At 38.2% G+C, this 22,883-nt stretch overlaps 1 protein-coding gene across 1 annotated transcript in view; it reads left to right on the top strand.

The window, feature by feature from the left end:
• Positions 1-22,883, top strand: part of CNTNAP2 (contactin associated protein 2) — a 1,623,532-nt gene that overhangs the window by 634,062 nt on the left and 966,587 nt on the right. The window contains exons 5-6 of the mRNA XM_041002153.1: positions 16,386-16,589; positions 21,076-21,260. Of these exons, the coding sequence (XP_040858087.1) occupies positions 16,386-16,589; positions 21,076-21,260 (389 nt within the window). The remainder of the gene's footprint in view (positions 1-16,385; positions 16,590-21,075; positions 21,261-22,883) is intronic.

The following is a 22,883-nucleotide window of genomic DNA, read 5'->3' as shown; positions in this document are numbered from 1 at the left end:
TTTCACCAAAACTGTACAATTTCTCATGCCCTGTGTGTGCTTCCAAAAGGAAACCAAATGAGATGACTTGTATGCTGATTTCTAAAACAGAAGGAACTAACGAATCAATAGACTCAGGTCATTCGTTCTTAGCAACTGAGTAATTGTGCACTGCAGCTCCCACTGGCCTTTGATCACTTATTCATTGGTCTCATCAAGCAAGGAACATGATGATTTCGCTGATTGCAGGTGAACAATTGTAGATGTGCAAGTGAGCCACTGCTTGGCCTTTGAGCAGCAGGGGAGGTTGGGGATCAGCTGCCGCGAGTAAGACATTAATTGGCACCACAAAGAGAAGAAAAAAAAATAATAATAAAATGAGGATTGTGACCAACAAGGAACAGTGGGTTCAGGGCAACCATGCTCCCTTTTTCTTGACATTTTGATGAATTGTTTTAGCACTATAAATTGGACTGAGTAGGATTCACTTTCTGTTTATAAGAGATATTCCCCAAATGAGATCAGAGCCAGCACATGAACGTACTATCTGCTTGCATCCCCTTACTCAAAACTAGGCTTCATGTCAACACATGTAGACGCAAAAGAGAAGGGAAACACAGTTCTACTTAGTTCTGTAGCCATGGGCTACCTAAACTTGGCATTTTTGTTATTAAAATAAGACTTGGTTTGCACTTTTGTTTAAGAGTCAGCAACCTCTGTTCTGCCCTGGACTTTCTCATTCCTAGACAAGTTGGGGAGAAAAATCCAACCTTGTGCAAGCTTTGAATTTTCATAATTTTAGAAGAAAACTTAAAATGTACATTAAATTTGTGTAAGTCTCCAAAAACAAAAACCAATTTCAATTTAGACAGATGGACATTAAGGAAAGTTAAATTCTCAAAGGATGGCGGTTTACTTAAGCTGGTTGACTGTCTGGACTGCTGATCTGAGAATCATTCGCAAACCCACTGTATCTTGTGGCTGGCTTCCATCCTGGTGAACAAGAGGTGGCAACCCTGTAGTTGCCATATTTGTATCCTACGTATATCAAAGGCCACAGGATGCGCCATCTACTCTGAGATCAAATACTTAAGAACCAACAATGCTTACCCATAAGGCCTTTTCAGTACGTCTGCCTCATCTTAGCTTGAGCATGACCTGTTTATATGCTTACCCTTCAAGCAAGAAATGACAAGGGAATGGGCTGCCACTATTGACTCACAGTCAGAAAGGGGTCTGTGTCAGGGATGTGAATTTTGCTTTGAATTACACAACAGAGTGGAACCAAGCCTCATCCAACAATGACAACAGAGAGGAAATGGATGTTATGGGGACAGACAAAATGGATAACTAATCACATAATTCTGTTTCTAGAGAACTCTCGAGAGTACTAACGGCCAACTCACGTTTGGAACAAGTAAAATAGTCTACTTTTAAGGATTTGTAAAAGTAGATAGAATAACAACACCCATGTTCAAAACACATATTCTAGTGAATACATCAAGCATAAAATTATACAAAGGACATTTTCCTCTTGTCAAAAACAGAGGGTGATGATAACGTGTTTCGGAGGACTGTGAAGCAATGAATGAGCTGATACATGTAAAATACCAAAACAACATTTGACAGAAGTCACTGGAATCACGTTGGCATCATTTGCCCAGGCCTGGAAGAGCAAAGCCCTGATTCCATCATTGCACGGAACATGCTCACTCTGCTATCATCACCCTCTGTTTTTGACAAGGAGGTTGAGCAAGAAGCTTTGTGATTTAGAGAAGGTCAAGTGGCTCCTACTAGGAAAGCATGATTTAGAGCCCTGACATTTTTCAGCAAATCCTACCAGCCACAACCCTTAGCGCAACAGGCTAAGCTTCTCACTACAGACGATCTTGGTGCATCCAGAAACAGAGACTTTAAAATACAAGAATTAGGGCTTTCTGTATTTCTTATTTTGATAGACCCAATATTAGTGAAAATTGAAGGAGTCATGATGCGTTTTATCTGAATAGGATTAGCATATTATTGTATATTTGTTCAAGATCATACACTTATCATTATTGCCCCTAGATAATTGCAACTCTGCATATTTTCCTGAATCTTCTCAAGTAAGCAAATTTTTACATGTTCTAGGATTGAAATAATTTGGTGGTAGTTATTTGGAACTGATTTTCCTCTTCTCAAGGTAAAGAAAATATAACCTATTATTCGCTATAATTTATTTTGTCAAATTCTTTGATGACAGCTGTCTAATATTTACTCATAAAATTTAGCTATCAGGACGGATATAGGTTATACTTAGGATTTGATATGTTGCTTCATTTGCATATTTTGAGTCTGATACATACAATTAACCAATAGTCCAAAGTTGTTACCCATGAGACAGTTTTCATGCGTAGGAATTTATACTAATTTCTTTTGTGAAAATCAACTTGATAATGTCCTCAAGTAATCAGTAAATGTGAATTTGTTCTAAAAAATGCATTTCTCCATGTACAAGCTAACTTAACATCTAAAAGATGATTTTTAGTAAGCTTGGACAGTCACCCAGGGTAAATTGTTTGATTGGACCCGAAGGGAAGCTATAGGGAATACCTTGCTGCATATTATGGTCCCAGGGAGTAAATTCATTGCCCAAAATCAGTTACATGAGACCAAGTCTCCCAGTCCCAAGACCAAGCCGGTGTTCCTCTGCAGTCTGCGGGGTGGTTATGATTCCCAGTCAGCTATGCACTTCCAGGGACATGAGCAAGCTGTCGTCACCTTAATTTTTTATAAATCTCCTGTCTCAGCAGGCCATTTGTCCCCCAGAATAAAGACATGTGCTGTGCTTCCTGGTCTGCATTAAAAGAAACTCCACCATTAACATTTAAAGGGCTCAACCACGCTACTGTAAATAGTACTTGTAACAGCATTCTGTCTGTCATGCCCTGGGAAGTGAATAAAATGTTAGGATTGACTTAACTGTAAAAAACGTCAAATTCAGAAAGTTGAAAATAAGACATGCAGTTACTATTGCAACTGGCCTGTTTCCCTGTTCAGTTCCTTTACTAATAACCTTCAGGGTTTAGGGGCAAGAAATCATTCCTAAAATGTATGCGGATTTGGGACATATGTTTATCCTTGTATTTTCTGAAGTCAGAATGCTGCGCTTCTTTGAGTTTTAGAATTCTGCAATTTCATCAACGGGTTTCTAAGATACGTAACTGCTTAAGCCTTTATTCAAAAGAAAGCATCAGGTCTCGTCAAAAGAAGCCCACGAGTTATGTTAGAAAGAGAAAAGCAAAATGTAAACTATACAAAAATATATCAGAAATTCTCAGGATGTCAGAAGTCAACTGCAAGTGTAGTTACAGCTTTTAGTAACTAAGGGCTTCTAGAAGCTGTAGGTTAATGTCTCCATTCTGGTAGACTCAAGAAGTGTTTTTATGTTCCAAGTTTCAGGTAGAATATACCCCATAAAGTTAGGAAAAGTGGGTGATAAGCAAATAGCTAGTTGAATGTTAGAAACTCACCCTAAAGCAAATGTAAATTAAAGTATATCCTTTAGATCCTGTGACTGTCCCCTCCTGGAGTCTGAGGTGCTACCCAGCCTGGCATTTACTGCTTAGCAAGTGGCCAGTGAATTGTAATTTTCAAAATGTCAATCACAGAGCTTAGTTTCAGCTGCTTTATGCAAGGAATGAGAGATTTGCTGTTCAAAGCTCTACTTGTCAATCACAAATACTATAAACACATGTTCTTGAGGTGAATGGAAGAAAATACTCTTGAATGTAGCATTGCTTTTATCTATTGAAGATCATCAATTCGTTGATCACTTCACTAAAGTTAATTCAAATATTCTTATTGTCTTTGCATCGATACACATGTGGTAACCTCAAAGTTTGCTCTCTTACATCTTGCTACAGCCACTCAAAAGAATCCTACACACATTCAGCAACTCATTGTAAAATTCCATGAGCCAAATATCCGAATTCATTACTGACAAGTCTCTGATAAAATACTAGAATTCTAGAGCATGAAAACGTCAGCAAAGATTTTGTCACTGTTATTTCCCTTTGTAGTTCGATAGCATACTCCATATTTCTACGGGAGATTCATCAGAATGGCATTTATTCATGCTTCTATCATTATATTCTGTTCATAACCACCTACACTTCACTACAATGTAGAGATTTATGTATTCTCTCTGCAATGCTCTCATCTTGTTTAGTCCCTCTCCTAAATTGCACTAAAGGATCTATTTAGAACTACGCAGAGTTTTTCTAACATGAACTTTAAAACCCTTTCAACCTTTATCCAATACCGAGTTCGTCTGTTTTTTACTTTTTTTTTTTTTTTTTTTTTTTAGTATTTGTTGCAGCTGAATTCCACTCCACCTACCAATTTAATCTTTTGGTCCTTATAGATTTTGTTAAGATGCTATAAAACAGGTGGCTTATATAAACAATGGAAATTTATTCTTTGTAGTCCTGGAGGTTGGGAAGTCCAATATTGAACACCAGCAGATTTGGTGGCTGGGCAGTTCTTGCTTCCCCCTTCAGAGCTGGTAACTTCTTGCTGTGTCCTCACTTGTGGGAAAGGGCACAGCCACTCTCAGGAGTCCCTTTATGACACTAATCTCAATTTACAAGGGCCCTGCGCTCATAATCTACCTCCTCTCAAAGACCGCAGCTCTTACTACCATCTGCTTGGTGATGAAAGATATTAATGTTTGCAGGACAAAAACATTTACAAGAAAGTAATACCCTGTTTAATGTATGTTTTCTTTTAGAAAAGGTTGTATTCTATTCAAAGTCTTAATGAATGAAGTCTTGTTTTTATGTTTTCTTCCACTGATCCTACTTGGTCCCATTACTTCTCTCTCTTTTTTTTTTTTTTTGAATCATCATATATTTTATTTATTTCAAAGGCATAGAGACAGAATGAGGGAGAGATGGGCAGGGAAGGGCATGGGCAGGGAATGAGAGAGACAGGGAGGGAGAGAGAGAATATCAATAGATGATTGAATTATCTCCTATCTGCAAGTTCTCTTTCCAAATGGCCATGACAGCTGGGTTTGGCCAGGCAGAAGCCTGGAGCTTGGTACTCTGGTTGTTCCGTGAGGGATGCAGGGACCTAAGTATTTTGGCCATCATGCGTTGCTGCCCCTGTCACATCAGTTAACTGATATCACAAGACCTACTGTGCCACAAAGCCAACCCCTCTCTTTCAACCTCTTTGCTTTTTCATTCCTTTCCCTTCCTTTTTCTCTCCCTCATTCCTTCCCCACATCCCATCTTTTCTTTCTTCATATTCCTGTCTCTCTTTCTTTCAAATATGACAAAATTAAAATTGCAATATTATCTTACTACTGGGTACCTCACCCAAATACAGAAAAAAAAAATTTAATGCATGTTTTTCCAACTTGATCCTAGTGGTTGTCATTAGTAGCTTTTGTGAATTCCTATTAGTTAAATAATGAATGCTCTCTTATGTCCAATATGGAGATTATGGCTCCTGTGACATTTAGTTTTCCATTAAAAAGCAGCAACTAAACGTCAGGAAGCTTCTCAGTTCATGCGGGACGTGGTGCACAAGTCATTTGAATGACATTCTGAAGCCAAAAAATGATGCACTTGTTCTCTTTTTTGCATCGATTTGTTCTCTTTTATTGTATACTCTCTATTAATTTAACACTAAGCATCTTGCTCCCCTATTTTTTTTTTTTTGAGAAAAGCATTTTTGCTGGCACATACTGTAGTTATGTGAAAGTTATGGTATATTGGGATGTTACATTTTTAAACCCAATTTTTTTTTCTATTCAGTCTTATATTTTGACAATTCCAAATTTAAGGAATGCATGGCAACAACTCCGTGAGCCAAAATGAAGCAACCTCTGCTTAACACGATCCCAAAACACTTCTAACTATGAGCAGTTTGGATTTCTGTCATTTCTTAAAAACTGAATCTCATTACTGTGTAGCATCAATTAGCTACAGGTCAATAAAAACTGTCTACATATACTTACCACGTGCTCCAAAATGGCATCACTGACAGTGTCTGGTTATTCATTAGCATCTTTTCCCTTTTGATTTTCTGATCAAGGAGAAATACGTGTTTTTTTTCTTTTCATCTACAACTCTGTGCTAAGTGAGAACATAAAATATCAGTCATTGTACTCCGTTATTTTGAGAAGAACGCCTTGTCTCTCACTGGTCTGAACTGCCATCTTCTCTGAGCACTGAAGTTGTGACTTCTGATGTCTGGAGGTTCAAATCCCGTTATCCCTGTCCACATGGCTTCTCTGAACAAGTAGTCTGAGCATTGCTCGTGATGGCAATACGTTAATGTTCATTGCGGTCTCAGTGGATGTGGGTGTCAGAGAGTAAAACAACGGTGCCCACGTTCACAGTGAATAGATTCCGTTAGTGACCAACACGCTGAAGTGTGGATGCAGGGGCACGCCACGGGGAGCCATTTAGTGTTTCACCAGACAAGACCTGACTGCTCGAGTGGAGACAGGAGGGCACATTATTTCACAGCATGTGTAATTCTGATCTTTCTTAATCCTATTATATGGCTGAAATAAGTTTCGCCAAAGATGTGTGAAGTCAAAACTAAAGCAATGGGCCCTGCGGCATGGCCTAGCGGCGGAAGTCCTCGCCTTGAACCCGCTGGGATCCCATGTGGGCACCGGTTCTAATCCCGGCAGCTCTACTTCCCATCCAGTTCCCTGCTTGTGGCCTGGGAAAGCAGTTGAGGACAGCCCAAAGCTTTGGGACCCTGCACCCGCGTGGGATACCCGGAAGAAGTTCTCTGCTCCTGGCTTTGGATCGATGCAGCACCGGCCGTTGCGCTCACTTGGGGACTGAATCATCGGACGGAAGATCTTCTTCTCTGTCTCTCCTCCTCTCTGTATATCTGACTCTGTAATAAATAAATAAATCTTTTAAAAAAAGAAAACTAAAGCAACGCTATAGACTAAACCATTATACATATGAGCTCAGAACGCACCATGCATCTGTTCATTGTGTTGACTGTAAGTGAAGTTTGTTTCACCAATTCATTTAGTTACCAAAGAGGCCAGAAAAGAAAATTAAAAAAAAAAAAAAAATCACCTGGCCAGTCTTCTACTGTACACCACATGTCCAGGAACCTGCACAAATCATTGGTGATGAGTATAAAGTTTAGGACATTACTCATTTTGTATTTTTCAAGACTTTTGTAAGGTAGGGACTTGAAAAGGTTGGAGATCAGAAATGTGAATGAACAAGTAAAAAAAAAAAACCTCCAAGAGTCTGTTAAAAACTAAGGTGTTACAGTAAGTGAAATAAAACATCAAATATGTTGTAGAAGGAAGTAGTGACATTGGTTTTCATTGTTAGGGAGGTTTCAATCCCGTGGTTGTTCTCCTGGTTCTGTGACACTGCACGTTACACTCTTACACAAGAACCATGGTATTCATTACAACATGGTTGTAAATATTCGCCTGAAATTCTCCAATCACAATGAAAGCCTTTAAGTGCTTAGAAATTCAGGGCACCAATCACACAGAACCTGAAAGCTTTATTTTGTTCTCAATAGCATGTTTGTTTCGGAAAGTCCGGGTTTGAATAACTGTGGATGCTACCGGAATGCCTGCTTTCTCTCTCTACCTTTGGACCCCCCCTCAATTAGTCAGCACCACCGTAACCCGAAACCCACATTAGCCCACAGGTTGGCTTTTATGGAGCCACTCTGAGCACGTGCCTTCTGCTTGAGATGCCATCATGACACACAGAGACATTCAATTCCATAAGTAATCGGTGCATTTGTTTTTTTCATTTGAACCCTGCCCATGACCCAGGAGACCCAAGTATTTTATTTATTTATTTTTATTGGAAAGCTAGATATATAAAGAGAGGATGAGAGACAGAGAGGAAGATCTTCCATCTGCTGATTCACTTCCCAAGTGATCATAATGGTCAGAGCTGAGCCCATTGGAAGCCAGGAGCCAGGAACCTCTCCAGCTTCTCCCACACAGGTGCAGGGTCCCAAGGCTCTGGGCCGTCCTTAACTGCTTTCCTAAGCCACAAGCAGGGAGCTGGATGGCAAGCGAGACTGCTGAGACACGAACTCCTCCTGTGAACAAGGAGAGGACTTTAGCTGCTAGGCTACAACACTGGGCCCAGGTGCCCTAAGTTTCAAAGTCACAGAGAACTGACTTCTTCCAAACAGTCCAGTATCCTGTTCCCCATCTGTCCACATCTGTCTGATTCAGTATTCCTCTTTACGTTCCTGCAGGCAGCTCATCTCTTAGTGTATTGGTACAACTCAGCCACTTGGGCCCAGTGAGGTGTCCTAGCAGTCTAAGTCCTTGCCTTTAACACAACGGGATCCCATATGGTCATTGGTTCTAATCCTGGCAGCTTCACTTTCCATCCAGCTCTCTGCTTGTGGCCTGGAAAACCATTCAAAGATGGCCCAAAGCCTTGGGACCCTGCATCCATCTGGGAGACCTGGAGGAAGTTCCTGGCTCCTGGCTTCGGATGGCTACAGCACTGGCCATTGTGGTCACTTGGGGGGTGAACCATGGGACGGAAAATCTTCCTCTCTGTCTCTCCGTCTCCCTGTATATCTGACTTTGCAATAAAAATAAATAAATCTTAAAAAAAAAAATCAGGCATTTTCCTCAGGAACCCTTTAGTCCTGACATTGACACAAGGCCATAAAAACAAAAGATATTTTAGTGATTGCTAGATTTCAGACTTCATTAAACTTTATTTTAAAAGAGCCCTTTGCAGCAAAACATAAATCAAATTGCCAACAATTGTAAGAGTTATACTGTTTGATAAACAGTTTTATTTATTCTTCTTTTACAATGCATGGTAATTGAACTTTCTGGTGAACATGTTTGAACATAAAATCAAATAGAACGTTTGCGATGTACAAAGGTTCACATATCGGGAAAGAGTTGGTATTGACAGGACTCTTACTCACCATCCCCCAGGGGAGGCTGGCTACCCTCAGCTGCTTCAGCGGCTCTGAACATACAAGCTATCGCTAGTGACCGGCTTCTGACAGTGGGGCCATTAGTTGGTTTGTAGTTGCTAAATGTAACTGTGTCGCTGTCCCGCAGCGATGGACTTGGTACACGGAGCCGATAATAACACGCATGGACCCTGACTGATGGTCAAAAGCCGAAATTTATTAGGGGCATCAGGCTTTATACACTCAGAGTCCATATGGGATAAGGAAGGAAGTATTGAGCTCATCAACAAAACCCATCAACTGTTTCCCTTCTCTTGATTGGAATTCCTTTTGTTTTGTATATTACACCAGGTGTTCTCATTTACATGCTGTTTATACAAAAGGTAGCTATTTGGTTGTTCTCATGCAAATACTGTCCAATGAACTGCAATCCTGTGCTCGCTGACCTTCCAGGGTCACAATGTCCTCCTTACAATTGTTTTTGGTTTTTGGTTTTTGATTTTTTTTTTTTTTACTATTTCTTGCAATTGGCTAATGCAGAAGTGGCAGTGTGTCCCAGGCTATCCAGGCCACAGATGTCACATTATCAGTTCACAGAACATCACAAACAGCTGAAGGGGAGCTAAAAACAAACTGTGGTCATTTCAAGAAATGACCATGATTGATAGGTAGTCATTGCTGCACTATTTGGCCAAGCAGAATTATATGCGCAAGAACCTGGATGCAAGTCCCAGCTGTGTTTTCAATTCTGGGTTCTTGTTGGCACATAACTGGAAACACTGAAGTATTAGTGTGTCGGCCATCCACGTGTGTTGGTTCTAGACTCCTGGCTTGGTCTGGCCCAGCCCTGGGTGCTGCGGATACGAGGAGTGAGCCAGAGGATGGGAAAAAGGGGTGTGTGTGTGTGTGTGTGTGTGTGTGTGTGTGTGTGTGTGTGTGTGTTTCTACCTGTCCAATACATAACACATAAATTGGGGTCACTGTTGTGTTGCAGAACATTAAGTCACCAACTGTAGCACTGGAATCACACATGGGCTCCAGTTAGAGTCCAGGATGATCCACTTCTGATCTAACTACCTCGTATTGACCTGGGTCAACAACAAAAGATGACCCAGGAGTTTACACCTCTGCCACCCACGTGGCATTTCTGGAAGAAGCTCCTGGCTCCTGGATTAGGCCTGGAACAGACACAGCAGTTGTGGCCATTTGGGAAGTAAACCAGGACATGGATTATTCTGTCTCCCTCTGCCTCCTCTCATTGCTTTTCAAATAAATAAATGCATCTTTCACATAGGTAGATACATATGTCATTTTTTAGTTGGTTAAATTAAAATAAACATTGATTGATAGATGATCCCCTTGGCTGCCAATCACTCCCTCTTTACCCACAGTAATTACTGATGGTTCCCTACTATTGTTTAAATGACTATGAGAACAGAAACCCAAAGCATGTTGCCTAGGGTTGGTGTCATGGCATGATGGGCTAAGCTGCATGATGGGCTAAGTATCAAAATACTGACTCAGTTGGAGTTGCTTTAATTCCAATCTAGTTCCCTTCTAATGCAATAAAGAAAGGTAGATAATGGCCCAAATGCCTGGACCCCGGCCATCCATGGGCAAGACTTGGGCAGCGTTCAAGACTGAGTGATTTGGATAATGAACTTATTCTCTCACTCTCTCCCATTCTTTCTCTATCTTTCAAATAAGTAAACCAATCTTAAAATGTCTCTGAAAAAAACTAAAACCAGACCCTTAGCTCCATGTCCAACCAAACTGTGCTTGCTTAATCTAAATAATCCTAGAAGTTGGATGTCAATCATGCAAACCACGTTTCAAATGAAACTGGGTTAAATGAATAGTGATTTTTAAAAATCTAAAGTAAATGTTGAGAATAATACAAAAGATAATTGAAGACTTTTTTGGTATCTAGTTTTCTTCTTTGCTTCTGTGATGTTTAATTAGAATATATATACTTATAGACAGTCGTTTCCCCAGCACAAAAGAAAATAGATTTTGTGTGATGAAAAACTTCAGAGCTATTTTCAGCAAACAGCAATATTATTGCAGAGAAGGCAAGACTAATTTGTTTGACTTTTCGATTTGCAACAATAAATAAAAATAGCTTCCACATGGATTTCCTACAAATAGGCTTTATGCTAATTTTCACAAATTGTTTTTTATCTCTGCATTATCAGATGTATTAGAGTTATAATCCTTCTTGGAAATAGATTGCTGTGATTTTCTGATTCCTGCGAGTTGTGAGTGACAGAGAACATAGTATAAGGCAGGGAATATGTGTATCCAGGTCTGTAAGTTTTGACAATTTGAAGACACGGTGGGCATCTCGGTTTTGTTTTGCAATGTTTTTACTTGTTTTGATGTTAAATAGCATGACTTTTTCAAATGTTATTTATTTGAAGCACAGACGGAAGGAGGTAGACACAGACTGAACTCCCATCAATTGGTTCTCTCCCATTATGCTACGAATGGCTGGAATGGCTCAGCTTGGACAAGGGGAGCGTGTAACTTGACTTGCTTCTCCCACGTGAGTGACAAGGATCCTGAGAACTTGATCCATAAGGACTGTCTGCAAGGGTATCCCTTAATGAAACTGCAATCAGAAGTGGAGCCAGGCTTTAAACCCAGGCAGCCATAGCATCTGAATGCCCTGATCAGCTTCCTAACTGCTTGGCTCAACACCTGTGCCTCAGTAACAGAAGTTCAAGCAATACATTTTTGAATCATTAGTAACATTTGCTTGACTCATTTTGAACCAACGGGGCCAAAAATATAATTTTCCAATCAAGTATGATTATGTTACAATTTTTCAGGATGTAATCTGACAACAAAAATATAGAAAATAAACGCATCTTATTTCAATAAATCAGTAAAGACTAATGACCATGTTAGAAAAAAGGTATTTATAAGTTAGTTCTTTAACCTTAAAGTAGGTCAGTTTTTCTTAATTCTATTAATAGATATAGACATAGATATGGATATGGATATAGATATGTACATGTAGATTTAGGTATATAATTGGTAGTTAAACCAATCTGATACTGTCATGTTTTTAGCCTTTTACAAATATATTCATTATAAAAAAGACATGCATGTCTTAAAATGTTTATCATACTAGAAAGAGATACAATATTTATGTAAATACATGCCATCAATAATGGGTCTGTACTCTGACATTCTTGATCTCACACATTTTTAAAAACTTTATTTATTAACTTTGAAAGTCAGAGTTACTGAGAGAGAAAGGGATAGACAGAGAGAGACAGAGAGACAGAGATTCTATCTTCTGGTTAATTCCAGAAATGGTTGCGAAAACCAGTTGTGGGCCAGGTTAAAGCCATGAACCAGGAACGTCATTCGAGTCTCCCATGTGGGTACCAGGGCTTCAAACATTTGAGTCATTGTCTGCTTCCCCAAGGTCATTAGTAGGAAGTGGGGTTGGAATACAAGCAGCTGGGTCACAGACTGGTGTCGGCTTGGGATGCCAGCGTCTTGGGTGGAGGTGTATCCACTTGTCTGAATCATTGGCCCTAGCCAAGGTTTTAAGGAGAGAAATGTAGCATAGTTGTCTTTTTTTCACATTGCTGTCTCAGACACAGATCACATTTAATTTAGAGTTACTTGAGGCCGGAAAACACAAAGAAATAATTCAGGAAATTCTGTGCTTAGAAGAGATTCAACTTCACAGAAAGAACCCATCGCTTAACAAGATTATGTCAATGATCTTTTGTGAATGTTATGAGTGCATCCAGACCATAGGATGCTGGACTCTCTGCAGCCATCCAGGCCTACAAGGTCAGGATACACCTAAATAGCAGAATGATGGACTGATACGATTGATTGTGAAAGACTAGACTTTTGTAATAATACAGGGGAAATCAGTGGGGTATTGTAAGAATTTGGAGAGGGGAGAAGGGAAATCCCAAAGCCTGTGGAACTGTATCATGGAATAATAAAATTAATCAACCAATTAATTAAAAAAAACAGAAAAAATAATGTCAACATAAACATGAGAAGTGAATCAACAACAACGACGACGAATAGCCAAGATGCTGGGAAGCAGTGGGCACAGAGGCAGTTTTGTAAAGGAAAGCTTACCTTCTCACCCATTTTCCAGTGGACAAGAATTATCTGAGACTTGGGACTTCCCTAAAATCCAAGTTAATGAATAAAAAGTGGCTGTTGGTATAAAGAAGGGAGCGCAGCATGAAGAAATGTGTTTGGTGAAGTTGGAGAGGGACTCGGTCAGCTTTGAATTCCGAGGCTGTAGAGGAAGGCTGGGGCTGTGTTATTGAGGGTCAATGCTGCAAGGAAGAGCTTGGAGTCTGCCTTCTTGGAAAATCTGTTTATTTGAGAAAGATCTTTCTAATTTCTGTGTCAGACAGGCTTAAGGGCAGAGCACAGAATCTGCCCTTTTGCATGTAACTATGTTAATATGAATATCTCAGACAGAGAAGTTACGGAAGTCTGGCCGTTATTCATGTAAAGTGTAGCCATGAGTTCGAAATGTTCAGAAGTTCTAGATTTCGCACACTTGACAAATGATTGAATGTGGGTGGATGTAAAGTATATAAGCATGTACTTACAGATATTTAAATGATAAGTATTGCTCTGAAATGTCTGACTCAGATTCAGAAAGTAAAGAAGAAAAAATTAAAATTTTAACAATAGAATTCTCTGCTTTAGTACACCTGGCACATTTTCAGCTCTCATAAGTCATTGTCAGAAACAAAATTGTGAGTTTGTTGGAAATACTGATTTTACATCTAATTTTCCACTGTTTTTGTTGTTCAGATTGTTTTACCATTTCAACCATTCTTATTTAATCACTGCATAGAAAACTTCATTCTAGGGAGGGATAAGCAATCACAATACTAGAAAGACAAAGAAACTTGTCCTAAAATAAACACAACATATTATTAGATGTAAAGTGAAATTTTAATGTGTTTATATAGGAAAAAGGACTAAAATATGACTGGTATTTTCATTATTGTATAATATCGCATTCTTTTTTGAAAAATGTACGACACATATTTAAGTGTGAATTCTACGTTATTTATCATTTCTGTGGATTTTATGATTTCCAAGCCACCTCTGAGATCACAGACACAAGAGAAGGGCCGGTGTTAAGGAAGTATTTAAATCCACGCTACCTGGACTTCTGCTTTAGTCCTGTATCTTACAGAGCACTCTGCCACTTGCCCAGCTGCCCACTGACATCATTTGTAAAATGAGACTTGATCCACGTGAATAGTTTTCCCTCCTGCTTTTATTAATATGCTAGAGCTATTTAAACAAGAAAGCACATTTTTTCTGTGTTTTGCATTTCCACAATGCCCCAAGAATGAGTCAAGAAACCACTGACGTGGGCATCAGTTATTCCTTAAACCCTACGAGTGAACAGATTCCCTTCTTGGAGGAAATGTGAGGAACTGTCTGCTCGAAGCTCAAGAACCATTCATTTCCTGAGAACTGAAAAATACATATCTCATGTCAATTAACGTACGTTAACATGTATGAAACAATACTATGTCTGCTGTCCAACTGCCCCTGGCACAAAATGGATTTTCGTATTACTTTTTTGAGTTCAACATGGACTTGCTTCTTCTGCTCTTTACTTATTCTGTTTTCAGGATAAAAAGTAATTGCTTTGCAACTGCTGGGCTATAACTTCAACCTGAAATTTCAAAAAGAGCGTTCATTTTTTCCCCTTCTCTTTGTCTCTCATCAATGACAAAGACATTGCCATTGGAATTCAGCTCTAAGAAAATACTTAAAGATTGTCTTTTACAGCCAAAATTTAAAGGTTCAGTTATTTTTCCCATGTGACAATCAACCTCTGATTTACCCTCTCAGGAAATGTAATTCTGTTGGCTAAGATAGAGTTGACCATAAGGATAAAAAATGAAACATTCACAGTTTTGTTTCTGAACTTTTTGCAATGTGATGGTGTCTATATCGTCATTCAGAAGCGCAACTATTTTACAAAGCAGAGTTGTACACAAAACTCATACGTGATTTGAAAAAAAGTTTAGGCTTATTTTGAAGTAACAGTTGAAATAGCTGCCTTTACAGTAACTTACTTACTAGAACGAAGTAAGAGGAACAGCTTAGAATGACAGGCAGTGTGGGCAGAAGAGAGAATGTGGCATTGGCTGCCCTGCACCTCCTCTGGGCAGAGGGATTTGTTTGGTGCTCTACTTTACTTACAAGGCAAGCCAAAGTATTCCCTGTGGTGGCTGGAGCAAACAGGTGCCAGAGAACTAGGACGTGAAATGAGAAAATATTTCTCTGACAGGCTTTAAAGTTGCTATTATTTTTATCCAAGGTCTCTCTGTGGATTTCTTCAGCCAGACCTTGCCCAAAATCTTAACATTGGCTTTGTCAAGATTCTACTTCTACAGCAGTAAGAGCGATGAAGTTAGACTATGTTTCCTATGATTTAAACATTTAATGACAGTAGAAATGGGTTTTTCAAACTGTTTAGATGATAAAGAAGCAACAATGGTGGCTAAGCTTTTGCTTGTACTCAATGTTTCATAAGAAACATTCCAGCTTGTCCTTGAACTATGCTGTGAATTGAGGATTCATTAGTTTCGTTATAGAATCAATATCTTCTTTTTCATTTCTGGTATGAAAAAGTAGCTGATTTAAAAATACCACAACCCCTTATTTCTGGTAGTGGTTTAAAAGTGTCAATATTCCTGGAGGAATTATAAACTTTCATAACTTTATGCCCCCAAAGTGTGACGCAGAACTGCCAGAGTTAGGGTGCAATACAGATGTTTGTATGTCTGTTCAGGAAAATGAGAAACACTGGCATCAAATTCCTCATTCAAATGCAAGGAGCTTATAAAAAAGAAAGTAAAGAGAAAATATTAACCAATTTTCTACGTGCAATTGGTTATAATCCCTGAATCTGTAGCAATGTTTAATAAAAGTATAATAGGATAAAAAACATTAGAAAAATGGATATATCATCAAAAGCTACATTCCAAACACCTTGATTGTAATATGCAATATGTAGCATATTAAGGGGTAGAGTGCCTATTTAAGAAATCAAGTTTCCATTTCCTCAAGAAAATCCACCAAGTAGCATAATCTTTAGGGAAAATCAACAATTTCCTTTTTGTGTACCAGAGTCTAGATTTCCAAATGAAAATTAGGAAAACATAATGCATTGAGGTAATGATATTAATAATGAATCTGAAGTAAAATTTCATGCAAATAGAGACTTTTATGATTGTTGTTTGTAAGTTTTCGTTCCATAAACGTCTTGCTAGAACATACGCTATGTCAAAAGAGGTAAGAGAGTTAGAACCAGGGACTCTAGATTTCTCAATGAAAGAACTTTAATTCTTTTTTATCCTGTGAATAAATTCATTGGTAGAGATGATACAAAAACCAACCTAACATGTCCTATGCTTTTTTTTTTTTAGGGGCTGATGTTATCAACTTTGATGGACATGTTGTGTTACCATATAGATTCAGAAACAAGAAGATGAAAACATTGAAAGACGTCATTGCCTTGAAATTCAAGACTTCTGAAAGCGAAGGGGTGATATTGCATGGCGAAGGGCAACAAGGCGATTACATTACTTTGGAATTAAACAAAGCCAAGCTGGTCCTCAGCTTAAATCTAGGTGTGTTCTCATTGGCAATCCTGTTTCCACCTATTAAATTCCCTTTAAAAACATTAATGTGTAAGGAAACATATGTTAAAACTGTTGGTATTAAAAAAGAAAATGTTAATGTTATTTAATCCTTTACAATTAAGATTTTAAAGGAGCCCACGAGTTCTCAGAAAAGGGAAACAAATCCAAGTGGTGGACATTGTCCTGATCCCAGTGGATTCTGATGGAAGGTTTTAAATCACATAGCATTACAATCTTGTATTCGTAAAATTGCGCTAACATGAGGAGGCAAACCAGGACTTCGAACTGTTTACAGGATGGTACTGGTTTCCATGAGTTGTTTAGCAAAAAGATGCAAATATATAGTCTATTTATTAGGGACATCATTTTATTGGTAATGTCACCAAAATTTGTGATGCATCGGATACAATTGCAGAGGATATGGGTAAACGTAAAAACTCATTCCTAGTATTTTGGTTTGGGCAACACAAATAGATGATGGTGCATTTTCAGTAACAGGCAAAATGTGTAGCAATTCTGGATATTTCTTAGAGCATGGTCTCTGTGAGTTGTCAAAATACTACCCAGTTGCCTATCAGACTTACATACAGTTTTCTATCATGGAGTTGCCCCTGTGAGACTGACAGGAGAAGGTACTCAAATGGAGAGTAAGAGAAATCATGTGTGGGACAGGGAGGGGGAAAAAGCATATATAGTTCCAGAAACAAACAAACAAAAAATAGGTTGTTGCATGTGTGGAATTCATTTAAAGTGCAATTTAAAATCAAGACAAAGAAGTGCATAATGACTTTGGTGCCATAATGGTTAATAACTTACTCTCGATGAGGTATGAAGGACAGAAGTGCTACTAATATATTTTTTAGATACACAAATAAGAAAACAGATGTTAAAATTTTGAATCTAATGAAGCAAAAATAAAGGAAACAGAGAAATGAAATGTTGCCCGGAGAGAAATGAGTTCAAAAGAGTTGTTTGTTCTGGGTTTTTCTATGTTTGAGTGGATAGCATTTATGTGTGTTTATATGTTATTAACACAACTAAGATTTAGCCATAGCTAAAGAGAGCCACATCATGGCTGAAATTCTAAATTAGAATTCATGGACACAATGGCATCTCTTCGTCTTGTTTGGCTAAAAGTTTCAGATTCTAAGTAAAGATATTAAAAATTATGCACATCCATTGCTCTCTAAAATATATGCATAACTAGGACTCATGCGTTAAATCGATCATGCTAGAAGACACAAATTACAAATAAGAACACCAAGAATGTGTTTCTCCTGATTTTATTTCCTTGCCAGCCATAAAATTGAATGGCTTAAGAATTCATTATTGGGACTTTAGTCCCATATGTTAATTTTATTAAATATATATATTATAACAAGCAAATGCAAAGTCCATTCATTTTCTTTTTTTGTGTGTATAGGAGTGATACATTATTTTAAAAACATATGCCTAATTATAAAAGCTTTTATGGTGAAAATCTTCTGAGATAAAATAATAACTTCTACAAGAAAAACCATAGGAAAAAACCACATGACCTATCTCGGTTACTTAATTGTGCGAAAATATACATTTTAATATTTGACCAATTGTAAAAAATCACATGAAACACAGGAATTGCAAGTGTCAAACATCGAGGTTGGTATAGTTCATTAATAGAAAATTATACTGCTTTCTATTACTAAGATAACAAGAATCAAGACATAGAAAACAGACAATAAGGTAACACATATAAAAAAATCTATAAATTTCAAATACTTAACTTCAACATGGCAGACAGACACAACAAAATAAAAAGCTAGGAATTCTTGTCAAGTAATACCTGTTAACATGATAATATTAGTGCTTTGGAGAATGTAAAAATAAGAACGTTTTGTACCACCTGATAAATCAGAAAATATTTTCAGAAAGCAATTTGCAATATACCATCAGAGTCTACATATGTTGGCATAGTGGAGAAAATGACAGTGTTTATAAAGGATTTAAACTTGTAATATTAACGACAATGTTAAGTACTGGGTGGAAAAACTTAGCTATATACAATTATGTTCATATAAGTGCCATTTTTATTTTGCCGACAACTAATTTAGGGAGGAATACCAAGAATTATGAAATTAAATTTTAGAGTAAAAGATATAAACATAATGTATTTTTATGTTAAGTATGTACATATAGGGATATATATATGATGTTCATGTAACTAAATCTATTTAAAAAATGATAAATGAGCTGAAAGTGGAAGGTATAAATGCTTTCATACATACTTTCTCACAAATCTACATGATATTCTCTACTTGTAAAAATGAACATACATATTAGTAATACCAACGCATTAGAGATTTTAAAATCTGAATATGTACATATGACTAGATCATTCCATTCTGAGTAGACGAGATCTAAAGATACTTATTTTTCAAATTTCTTCTGCTTTTTTCCTCAAAGCAAGTATGTAGAACAATCTTTTAATATCAGTGTTTTACAGGCATGATAGTGCTGAAATAAGCAGCAAAATATATAACTAACAAAGATTCACAAATATTTCACTGGAAATATTTTCATATATGTGTGTGTGTCTGTGTGTCACTCTTTAATGCCATTACTCAGATAGCTGTTATATCTGTCTCTCCATCATCATTATGACTATTTAGATTAGAAACACTCAGTATAACTTTTAAATTTGATTTTCCTTCTTTTTTTTTCTCTTATTTCTCTCTATTTTTTCCTCCTCCAAATCTAAATAATCTCCCTGTCTCACTACACATATACACACTCATCATTAGATATCAACATATGGTTTTACCATAGACCAAAAAAATAAAAAAACAGATAATCTAGGAAACACGTAGAAAATCAGAGACATTTACCTGTACTTATGAACCAAAGAATCTGCAGAGTCTGTAGAAAATACATATTATGAAAAAACTATGCATGGATTTCAATGAATTCTTGCACTAAAAGAAACACATTTGAGTGTAATTTTCTATGAATGCCCGAGGTCCCCTCACACATGTGAGGTGTTTCATTAAAGCAGTAAGTGACAAGAAGGGAAGAGAGGTCTGTAGGAAGGAAGGAAGAAAGGGAGAGAGGGAAGAAGGAAAGGCAGGCGAACAGGGGATGATAAAGGAAGAACAAAGAAAAGGAAGGGAAGGATGGAAGGAGGGAAGGTGGGAGTGGATAAAAAGAGGGAGAGACAGAGAGGGCTACCTGGAACAGCTCAGTGGGTTAGTTCCTCAGCTTATTATAAATATAATAAACCTGGAACTTTCTGCAAGCAAACAAGTTTTATTTGTGAAGCCAACAGGTAAATAAGAAAAAAAAAAGGCAGGGCTAAGCACCTAAAGGGATCCAGGTGAGGTGGTACCTGTTGAAAGGACAGAGACCTGAGGTTTTAGGAAATGTCCTGGGTTGTAAAGGCTTCCCTGACTCCTCCTAGTTGGGGCAAGAATTGGCAGGAAAGACATTCCCCATTGGTGGTGTCTCAGCCAAGTCCGAAATGGCTGGGCAATTCCCTCGCTGTCCACATGAAGATGTGTTTTCCTGTCCAAGATTTTAGCAAGTATGAATAGTCTCAGAGAGAAGGGAAAACTATCAACAAATTTAATATGAGAGTCAATTGTATACAACTCCTATTTATATAGCATTTAATTTTGTTTGACCATAAGAAGCAACACTTGACTAAACTGAACCAAAGAATGCTCTAAAATATGAAAACAGCATTCAGAGTTGAAATTAGTAAGAAAATTTGAGTTCTAGCCACCTTTCCTCTTACTTGTATTTGTTCCTATGAATTTCATTTAAAAACTAAAGTAATATATACTTGTTATTTTAATTTAAGGAATAGTGAGAAAAGCATGTATGCCGTCGAATATTTCCTTAGGCTTAACTTGCTATGGTGACTTTTGGATTCAGTAAAAACTGCAAGTCACCATGCCGTGGTGTCTTCATCGGCATTAATAACAATCGTAAAAAGCTTACTTAATGAATGTGCACAGTGCACAGAGCTGGGATGACTCCTGTTCCTGGACAAATGGATTCAGCCTTCACAGTAAGCCTGAAAGGCACGAGCTGTTCTCCATCTGCATGAGAAAATAGAGGTCCACGTCAGTATTCCAAATACCCCGACTCCTGAGTTAACTAATGGTGCAGCATCCGAAGTCAGACACTCTCATCATAAATCTCATGGGACACTGGCTGTCAGGAATCCCACCAGATGTAGTAGAACCCATGTCACATTCTAAACGGCACTCACTTTTCTAATGGAGGAATCCCTGTCCAGCTTTCAAAATGTTCCTATCTTTGCAATTCAAGCTACTTCTAAGTAGGATTATCAGTTGCTGTTCCCAGGGTTAACTCCAAAGGGAGAGCTGTGCTGGGATGTCCTTCTTCTGGGATCAATATCAACGAAAGAGCTTTCCTTTACCCAGAGTCCACTGAATAGTCACGATCTTGTTTTTCATTCTCTCCTGTGACTCAGGAAGCAACCAGCTTGGTCCCATCTATGGCCACACGTCCGTGAGGACAGGAAGTCTGCTGGATGACCACCACTGGCACTCTGTGGTCGTTGAGCGACAGGGACGAAGCATCAACCTCACTCTGGACAGGAGCACGCAGCACTTTCGCACCAATGGAGAGTTTGACTATCTGGACCTAGACTACGAGGTACACAGGAAACGCTACTTGCTAGAAATGGCCGGGACTGCATCAGTCTCCTATTAGATTGTGCTATGCATGTTAATATTACACCTATCCATCCCACTTTGATTTTCTTGTCCAAAGAGGATTGAAACAACTTGATATCAATATGTAGCTATGGGAAGTGGAGCTGCTAAAATTAGAACCGGCGCCCATATGGGATCCCGGTGCGTTTGAGGCGAGGACCTTAACTACTACGCTATCGCACCGGGGCTCTGTTCAGTTTCTTTAAATGTTAAAACTATTTTCTCATATTTCTGCAATAAAAATATAGTAAATAGCCAATTTAGAGTTTGGGAAGACATGTCATAGCAACCCTAATGGAAACTTAAATATTAATTAGTAAGTGTTTCAGAAACGAGCATCGCCCTCTCAAAAACTCCTTTGAGCAAAATTGTTAGTGAAGTGGAACATACTTGAAATACCACAAATTTCTATCATCTCTAAATTAGTGAAAATCTTGGTTTAATATGACGTGTCCCTCCATGTATAAGAGAATTTAGGAATGAACTATTTATCTTCCATTAAAAACTTTGAAAATGCTATGGAAGGGATAAGAAATTGCAGAACACACGTAATGACCCCACATGTTTCCAGTTTTTAGAAAACAGCATTAAAAGTTAGAGCCATAAAGCCTTTTGGTTCTGTAATTACATCTCTGAATATTTGTACCCATGAAATGCGAGACACGCAGGCACGACAATTTTATAGGCATTTGGGGATTTATCTTTATATATATATCATAGTTGAGAACCTAAATTATAGATGAAAATACTTGTTACACATTGTTAGCAGGAGGTGCCTGGAAGAAAGGTGAGCTGACTCAATTACACGAGGAGAGATTTGGCTTATTTCTTTTTGTAGAGTTCCTGCGTGAGGCCTCTTAGATATCAGTTACTGAGTTGAGCAAGCAATGATTGTCCTTCCCTTTATTTCTACGCTTTCAATGTAAGGAACCCTCTTTGCTCAATTGCATAAAATAAATCAGGACCTTTCTTCATTTCTGTCTGTTACGTATTTACCTTAGTTTTCTTAACGCATCCACACAATAAGCAGACTCAGAGGCTGCATGAGAATTAACTTCAGTGTGCAGAACATTGATGCTAAAGGATTTAAAGCCCTTATCCTAAAACATTCTTGTTTTCTCAAGACTAGAATGACCCATGCCCTGGGTTGTTGAACACACATTGCTTCAGTTCCTGCAGTGTCCTCTCAGGGAGCATTGAGGCATAAGACGGATGTGCCAGTAAGCGTTTAACAGCTGGCTCTCTCCAAGGAGAAAGGGCTGCGGAAAAAGCCCTCGTGTACCATTTTTCTGTATTTGTATGGTACATTTTCCCACCATGGTTGATTTCATGCTGCCAACTTGACAGCAGTGAGCAGGGCATTGGATAGATGAACCCAATGGCATCTAGTTTGGATTACTGTCCTAGGATTGCAATAAATATAACGTCAAGAGCATAGGTAATAGTAAAATTTAGAGATAAATGCTACTCTGGTGTTTGACATAATGCAATTTGTTTACACTAAACTTGACGTTCAGAAATTTGAAACAGCAGTTATGCTTAAATTCAGTTTCAATGAACCATT

Source organism: Ochotona curzoniae, unplaced genomic scaffold (assembly GCF_017591425.1).
Source record: "Ochotona curzoniae isolate NIBS_2020 unplaced genomic scaffold, NIBS_Ocur_1.0 scaffold_2476, whole genome shotgun sequence".
Classification (NCBI taxonomy): domain Eukaryota; kingdom Metazoa; phylum Chordata; class Mammalia; order Lagomorpha; family Ochotonidae; genus Ochotona; species Ochotona curzoniae.
This window is presented reverse-complemented; position numbering and strand designations above follow the sequence as displayed.